The sequence below is a fragment of the Ananas comosus genome, linkage group 11 (assembly GCF_001540865.1).
Source record: "Ananas comosus cultivar F153 linkage group 11, ASM154086v1, whole genome shotgun sequence".
Taxonomy (NCBI): Eukaryota; Viridiplantae; Streptophyta; class Magnoliopsida; order Poales; family Bromeliaceae; genus Ananas; species Ananas comosus.
Genome location: NC_033631.1, coordinates 1,949,200 through 1,958,302, shown reverse-complemented (window position 1 = coordinate 1,958,302; position 9,103 = coordinate 1,949,200). Strand labels below are relative to the sequence as shown.

The 9,103-nt window shown below is 32.3% G+C and overlaps 1 protein-coding gene across 1 annotated transcript; it reads left to right on the top strand.

Moving 5' to 3' along the window:
* On the top strand, positions 1,444–2,001 carry LOC109717600. The gene has a single exon (XM_020243449.1). It carries the CDS (start codon positions 1,554–1,556, stop codon positions 1,674–1,676), a length of 123 nt encoding a protein of 40 aa, XP_020099038.1. The 5' UTR covers positions 1,444–1,553; the 3' UTR covers positions 1,677–2,001.

Genomic DNA, 9,103 nt, shown 5'->3' with positions numbered 1-9,103 from the left:
GAATTTTTTTTTTTTTTTTTTTGCTTTCTATAGCATTTGATTTGTAAAAAAAAAATAATTTTTCGTTTGTGTTTATTTGGCTGAAAGAAAAAAAAAATTATATTTGTTTAGTTTGATTAAAAAAATAAATATAAAAAATTTAAGTGGCTTGAGTTTTCGTTTTTGCTAAAAAAACAGTAAAAAATAAAAATTGTGGCTTGAGTTTTCGTTTTTTTGCTAAAAATCAGTAAAAGCAAAATACTTTATTTTTCTTAAATCTGTAAAAATATTTTTCTGAAAAAATTTTTACGCCTAAATAAATATACGGAAAATAATTCTTCTAGCTGGAAAGTAATTTATAAGTTTCAATATATTTTACGGTCAAATGAACACACCCTAAGTCATAAATTTTTTTTCAGTAATTTTTTAAAAATTATGTTATTCAAATGATCAATCTGATAGAAGACGATCTCAATATATATTTAACATCGCCATATTCTACTCATTTTGTTATCGAAAAGATCAAATATTTGATAGAAAATAATAAAATATATTTTATACATTTAGTGACATAAATTTATAATTATGTTCCTTTTGTTATCTCTCTAATCAATATCTTTAGTACTTGTTTTGACTTCTCATTTTTGAGAAAAAGATAGCCTGTTATTCACTTTGTTTATTTATTTTTTAAAACTAAACTTTTATTAGGGAATTACTATTTATTTTTTACTTTTGTTAGTGCATTACTTTTGATTTCCACCTGCATGCGTATAAGCAGAAGTGTAATTAAGACTATTTTTAAATTTTGTTTTTGGGTGGAAGGTAGTCTGCTGTACACTTCATTTATTTTATTTTTTAAAAAGTAAAAGACCAATAAATGTGAAATACATAGCTAGCCAGGCTTCGAACATGGGACATAAATTACAAACAGTTAAATCTTTAACCAATTACACTAGATACATAAAATACCAACCATTAAATCCTTTAGTCAATTACACGATGTATGGTCAGTACTTTTAAATCATTTCTTATTAACTTGATCATTCAAGTAACATAAAATCTATACGACAAGTTATAACATCTATACCTATACATTATTTCTCTTAAAGTTGCCACATGACAACTTTTTCTTCATTATTTACCGAATCAGCTCAAGTACTCTTTTTTCTTCTTTCTTTGGCTGTTATCTTCGTTAATCGACAAGATGAATCTCATCTTTTATCATCGCTTCTTTTATCGCCGTTTTCTTTTTTTTTATCGGTGTTTTTTATTTTTTTTTCAATTATCTATTTATTGCATCGGACGGATTACTACGTACGCTAATTCTTTACTTACGTATACTAACATATCAACAGCTCATACAGACAACATTTTGGGAGAACCAAATTTTTATACTACTCCCCCCTCATCCCCTCCCCCCTCCCACATTCCTCCTATTTAAACCCCACCCCCCTTCTATCCTCCTCCACCCATCCAACCAATTTGATCATCACTACAACTTAATATCTCTCTCTCTCTCTCTCTAGATCTCTCTCTCTCTCTTTTTCTCTCTCTCTTCCTCTCTCATCATAAAAATGAAGCTACTTGGGAGCCAAAGGAAGGAGAAGGGGGGGTTCAGCAGGACCCTGAAGGAGCAAAGAGCCAAGCTTTACATCATCCGACGCTGCATTGTTTTGCTACTAAGTTGGCATGATTGATCTCATGCACCCACAACACATAAATATATAGAGGCATTTTATTTTACTTTGCTTTTTTTTCCTTCTTTAATCTTTTTTTGGGCTCCCCTACTAATACCAAGGTGGGTTTTTTGTGGTTCCAAGCCACTCTTTTTGTACATGTACTCATCTACATATATATACTACTAGCTAGCTAGTTTTTTCTTTTTTTTTTTTTCTTTTTTTTTAGGGGGAGGGCTCTTCCATTGTTGTCACTAGCTAGAAATTAATGATCATTTTGCCCTCTTGTAATGGTGAGAAAAGTATTAATTCCAAGAGGAACTTTATTACCATTTTTATTTCTTCATTTTAGTCTAATTAATTTCGATGTGAACTCATTTTATTTCTTCATTTTATTGTAGCTTAAAAACTCACTAGCTACCATAATGAAACTCCTGGCCTCGTCTCACAGTTTGTATGATCATTAAAAAAATAAAATCAAGTATGAAATTCCATGTAAAATGCAAATAAACATGTTTTAGCTAGTTAAGCATGGAGAGCTTTGGCTTTAGGTTAAGGATGTTTTTGGTTCGTTGTAAAACGATTCGAAAAATTATTTTCAGTGCGAAAAATATTTTTTCGTTTATTTAATTTGATGTAAAAATATTTTTCTGTAAAAGTATTTTTTTTATATTTGAAATTCGTTTATTTAATTTGATGTAAAAATATTTTTCTGTAAAAGTATTTTTTTTATATTTGAAAAAAAAGATTTAAGGTTTTCGTTTTTCGCTGTTTTTTAGCTGAAAACGAAAAATTCAAATTGCGTAAAATATTTTTTATTTCTTTTGTTTTCCACCAAACCAAATAAATGTGAACTTTTTTTCTTTCAACCAAATATTTGTTGATGAAAAATTTTGAAATTTTTTTTTTCTTACAAATCAAATACTACAAAACTAAAAAAGAAATTTTCATCAAAAATATTTTTCACGAAAAATTATTTTTTACAGTTTTATATACGTTGAGCCAAAGAGGCCCCAAGGGAATTTGAGTCTATTTTTAAAGTTCAAAAAATCAATACAGTGGGTAAGCTAGCTATCACCGTAGAATCGTAGATATAGAGGTACATACATAGCCTTCAAGCCAATATCGATCTCATCAGTTACATACTCTTTTTTTTTTTTTTTTTGAGAGAGAGATAGGTAGCACGCTACCAATTTCGTTTATTTCATTTAAAAATAAACTTAGCTATAAATGTGAATCAACTAGAATTCGAACTTGGGTCTCGGATATCAACTACCAAACCCTTTGCCACTTGCGTTAGGGACAGTCGGTTCATCTGTTACATACTTAGATACGAGAAAACTATATATGATACATACTCAGATACAGAGAAAACTATTATAAGATCTGTTTGGTAAAAAAATCCTTTAGATGGTTGTGTCATTGTGAGAATATATATAAAAAAAAGGATAAATTTGCACCACGTACGTATCGCAAATCTGAACCTGCCTGATAGATTTTTCATATCAACCAGATGTGATAATATTTTTTTTTATTTTCCAATATTCAATATATAAAACTAGCACCAACACCTGCACGCTTGTACCACATCAGTTAAGTATCTAGCTAATACCCGTACCACGATGTATTGGTATGCTTTACTACAAACAAAAAAAGGGTTAATGTCAATACAATTTACTGTAAATATATCGAATAGTAAATATATATTTCGATAAAATTTAACTTTTTATATTTATTCTTATAAAAGTTCAGTGATATTCATATTTGTCCCTCTGTTTGTTGACATATCTGCCATCACAAATATATCCCTCTAAAAGCTCCAAATATCTGAATTATGCAAAAATATCCTACTAAAAAATTTTCAATGGTCATCTTCTTTGTTTTTGATCATCACAAATGATATAAGAAAGATAAAAAAGTCAATTTACCTCATTCATTATATAACAAGGGTTAATTTATTTTACCTAGAGTTAACTATATTTTTTCTAATGGATCCTAATATATAGCTGGGGTGTAATTGAAAACGTTAGGATGTTTCCAGAAGTTGAATTTTGTAGGAACATATATGTTATTCGATATCTTAACAAGGAGCTGTATGCCATTAGCCCCCCAAAAAATATCTTATTTGGAAGAAAGGAGTATTTTGGCCTGTTCATTTAATAATATGCCTACCTTCTTCTACCTCCCACCCTTTCCTTAGATGTGGATGAAGAGTCCTCCTTGGGCCCCATTGTGTGTACAATTAATAGAGTGAGAGACTTGTGTGTATATAATAAATATATATAGAGAGAGAGAGAGAGAGAGAGAGTGAGCTAGACTTGTGTGCTTTTAGAAGTATTATGGCCTCGATGCTAATAAGTCGTTTTCAATGTTGAAAATTTTGAATCAACGATCGGCTCCATTAAATTTGATTTATAGTATTTGAAATAACTAGAAAATAGATTTCGTAATTTTTCGATATTATTTATCTAGTAATCAAATATATAGGTTCAACATTATTTTTTCTATAGAATAAGTACGAAGATTTTGATCATTTTTTTGCTCTCCATCAACGCCATAAACCTCTAAAAATATTTTTGGAAATTTAAAGTGACAAAATTAATGTTGGTTATTTTTGGAAATTTAAAGTGACAAAATTAATATTGGTTTTTGAAAGTCAGAAAGAAAAAGTTAAAAAAAAAAGGGTGGGTATTCATAGGGTAAGTTTCTCTATTTTTGCAAAAAAAAAAAAACAAAACAAAAAAAATTGTTTGTCTAAAAATTTGGACAATTTGGTGTAGCTAGGGGTGTAAAATGGCCGGGTGGCCTACGCACGGCCATGGGCCGGACTACAGCAGGGCACGGGTGTTGTAGCACCCGTGCCAGCCCGGCCCAGCCCGAACGTCCGGACTGTGTTGGGCCTATATTTTGCTGCCCGGCACGGCACGGACCAAAGCAAGCCTCTGCCGTGCCAAGCCGAGGAGATGCTGACAGCCCGGCCCGGCACGGCACGGCACGGTACGACCCGCTTGGGTCGTGCTAGCCAGGCCAGTACGGCCCGGAGCCCCAAAGGTCTGAGCTCCTGGGGAGGAGAGCCAATGGAGCTCTCATTCCCAAGGTCGGCTAATTGGGAGGAGTGGTGTTAGTCTAATGGACCAAACAGCTGTTTGGTCCATGCATGGGACCAAAAACGCCTTTCAATTTTTTTACAAAAAAATAATACAATTTTATTTTTTTAATTTTTTAAAATGTTTGTTATTTTATAATAATTTCTATAAATTTTAAATATTTAATCAAAATATAAATTTAAATATAATTATTTATATTTTAGATTTTATATAAAATTTTTTAAAAATTAAAAAAATAAATATTTTAAGGGGCCAGATCGGAGCACGGCCTAGCCTGGCATGTCCTGTGCCTTCCAGGCCAAAGGGCCGTGTTGGGATGGAGGCTAGATAGCTTGGGCCCGGCATGGCTCGGCCAGAATTGGAAATAAGGGCGGGCCAAGCCCGCTCCTAGCCGGTTTTGGCACCCCTAGTTGTAGCTGAGCTTCAAAACATGCTTCGGGAAAGATGCTGCAATTGCGAAAGTCATCTAACAAACAAAGATTTTCCAACCTAATTCTTCAACCTTAAAGAGCTATTAGCAATTCTTAGGATAGCAATCGGGTTCGGATCGAGCTATTCCAAGCCCAACCCGAAGCCGGAGCCCAACCCGAAACAATTTCATGTGCTTCACGGCAAGTTTTTACCGGGACTTTAGTCTGGGTTCGGCGAAGAGAGTAGTTTTCCATCAATATTTTGTTCGATAACAAGAAAAAAAATTCACATTTATTTGGTTCGGTAGAAAAAAAAATAAATTATGTAGCTTTAATTTTCATTTTTTGTCGATCGCCAGAAAACAAAAACACCCCATATTTTTCTCAAATTGAAAACTAATTTTCAGTATATTTTAGAGCCAACCAAATTTAGGTCTCTTTCATATTATAGTTAGAATGTGGTATATATAGTGAGAAAGTGTAATAGAAAAATATTTTGTTTCTGCCTAAAAAAAATTGTAAAGTAGTTACGAAATAATTTTTTTGATCCTATTATACGTAGAGAAGCATATTTGTATATGCTTAATATGTCCCAATTAAATTTTCTTTGCCTAACAAACATTAGATAACCCTCAATAATGAACAGACCTGTAGTTCCAGTAGAGAGCTTTGCTTCTTCTTGCTTCTTCCACTACAACAGAATTAAGTTATAGGGACATATGTTTGGGACACTTTTGAGTAAGTGTTCCATTTATACTAAAACTTAAAAAAATATTTACTAATGCCTAAATATAAAGCCTAATCAATCAAAAATAAAAGATTACTCTACTCAACCCACCACACCCAGTCCATTTGGCCCGATTACAAACAGAAAAGAAAAAAAAAAGAAAAATCAATTACCATCTTTTCTTCTCTCTTCACTCAATCCACTGAAATTTTAGACGAAGAGCCTTTCCTGTCGTCCTCCTCCGCCACCGCAGCCAACGAGATGGAGTTTCGGCGGTTGCTAAATGCTTAAATAAGTGTTGGTAAATTAGCAGCACTTTTTTAGGTCATAGCGACACTTTTTAACTGTCACTATATAACTAGCGACCCCGCATATAGCAACATTTTTTAAAAGTGTCGGTAATTTTAGCTAGCAGCACTTTTTTGACATGTACCTACATTTAAAAGTGTCGCTATAGACCGTTTTTGTTGTAGTGTTCTTGAAGTTTGTGGAGAAAATTTTCTCATAAAGTTACCCAAAAAATTGATCTAGTAAGTAACTTTAAATGAATTATCTTAATTATTTTTTTTGAGAGATAGGTAGCATGCTACCCGCTTCGTTTATTTCATTCAGAAATAAACTTAGCTAGAAATGTGAATCAACTAGGATTCGAACTTGGGTCTCGGATACCAACCACCAAACCCTTTGCCACTTGCTCTAGGGACGGTTGGTTATGAAGATATATAGTGATAATAAATGTTGGTGGGTGTTTGTTATTAAACCAAACTCCATTTACTCCACATTAAACAAATTAAACAGGTGCAACAAACTAGATGTACATGACTATATTGCATCTAGTCACTTCCTATTTATTACTGTATCAAATAAAGTGGGAAGTGTACATCCAATTGCATCCTATCTCATTGACTTTTTTGCGAAACAGCTAATTTGTTAGTTCATGTGTATCCTGTTGGATAAGAATTTTATTTAATTTTAAGTAAGAGTTGCTATTTTAAAAATTCAAAAATAATGAACCAATTTTTTTTTTACCGACCGTCTCTAGAGCAAGTGGACAGGGGATTGGTGGTTGGTACCCAAAAACTAAAAAAAAAGTAAATTAAACTGATGTATTGGAGACTGAGACAATAGAATTTGTGCCCAAAAACTATATACTAGAAAAATATTTTGCAACTGGAGTTGCATGTTTTGATAGAAATCAGCAACTTTTATTTATACCAGATTTTCTTTAATATCAATTTATTAATGACAAAAGTGGAAAAGATTTATTTTGTTAGGCGCAAAAATATCAAAATAGAATCGCAAAGGAAGGAACAAAAGTAAAGCATTCAGATGTTTATGTGGTTCGATCATCGGCCTACATTCACGAGCGAAGATGAAATAAAAACTAAGTGAAGAGTTTATTATGAACAAATTGAAGTATAAAATATGTATATGTCCCTCCCACAGAACAATAGTTTTGAAAAATTACACCTATACTCTTTATCATTTACCACACCAAATTAATGAAATAAAGTATATATTTATAATATAGCTAAATTCTAATACTATTAAACCTGCAAAAACTTAACTTAATGGATGATAATCAAAATAGAATAAAGTTAAAAAATTTTACGGTTTCAAAATTCGAGACATATCTAACATGTTCAAAACAGACATCCGAGTATAAATTTGTGATTGTTTTTTAACTTTTGTACAAATTGCATCAAAAAGGATCCTCAGTTAGCTTTATTTCAGCCGAATCTTCCAGTCCATCTTCTACGGTACCCTAAGGCGAGATCAATCGCGTAAGTTCCTCCGTGTAACAATTATAGATTGCACAAAATATATAAGGTAAATTGTATACAGATCCTTGTAAATATAGTGAATTAAAAAATATATTTATATAAAGTTCAACTTTTATATGTTGTTACCATAAAAGTCCTAATAATTTTAAATATGTCATTCTAATTAGTTACCGTTAAAATTTTTTTTATTTTTTAACAGCATATAAGTAAAATGCCAATTTTATCATGACAAATATGTCCCTTCAAAAGCCTCAACTATTATAATCGTGCAAAAATATCTCCCCAAAAAATTTTCAATAGTTATCTTTTCCTCATCTTCTTCCTTTTTAAAACCTAACATCAATCCACCATTGTTGCAATATCTTCTCTCTCTTTTTCTCCTAAATTTTTTTTTAAGAAAAATAAGAAAAAATCATAGAAAAAACTGAGAGGAGCAACACGCATTTGATGTGGATGAATGGGGATAGAGAAATTCAAATTACATATTCGAAACTAGCATGAAGGAGAGAGAAAGAGGAAGAGCAGGAGGAGGAAGAAGAGTTTCTATTGCTATGATTTTAATTGAGAGAAGAAAATATAAAATAAGAGGGGTAAAAATATCAATTTGTGTCATTGACTAACCAGGGTTAAGTATTATATCTATAGTTAACAAAATTTTTCTAACGGATCCTAACGGCGGGGACATATTTGAAATATTAGAACTTTTACAGAAATAACATATGAAAATTGAACTTTGTAGGAATGTATATTTGTATTTTACTATGTTTGTAGGAATCTGTATGTAATTAACCCAAATATATATATAAGAGCCAATAGGTACAAATTAAGTACTTAGTTAATGAATGAAACAAAAGCACTCCTTTATTAATTGTTTCGATTTCTTGAGTCTGGCTACTGTACTCTTATGAGTAAAGACCTCTTCGTACTCCTAAGTTTTCGGCCGTTAGATTTACTGCTTTGATTATTTCCATCCGTTAGATCATATTATTCAACCGACAACCAACTCAATCCTAATATAGGACCACTACCATCCTAATCTGAGGCCACTATTATTCTAATCGCACATTTTTCTATCTAACGACCGAAAATTTATTAATAGAAAAAAATTTATATTCATAAGAATATAGTAGCTCTAGTCTCAATCTCTTTAACATACATATTTGGATTAATTTACGTACCAAACGCTCCACTGGCTACGTGTAGGCTTTTGCTTCACCAAGCTGATTGCCCCCTATAAATTGTGCACCACGGCAGGCATAATTTCATGCTAAAAAATAAACACTTAACTTGAGCCGAAGGGGGAAGGAAGTTACGAACTGGGGTTAACAACGATGGCTTCCAAAGCTGCTGCCTTCCTCACCTTCGCCGTCCTGCTGCTCGTCGCCGGCGTGTTTGCCGCCGGGGCCGCGGCACGGCAAGT

What these genes read in the sequence shown, in the direction of transcription:
- LOC109717600 (XM_020243449.1), top strand. Translation starts at nt 1,554, where the DNA reads ATGAAGCTACTTGGGAGCCAAAGGAAGGAGAAGGGGGGGTTCAGCAGG.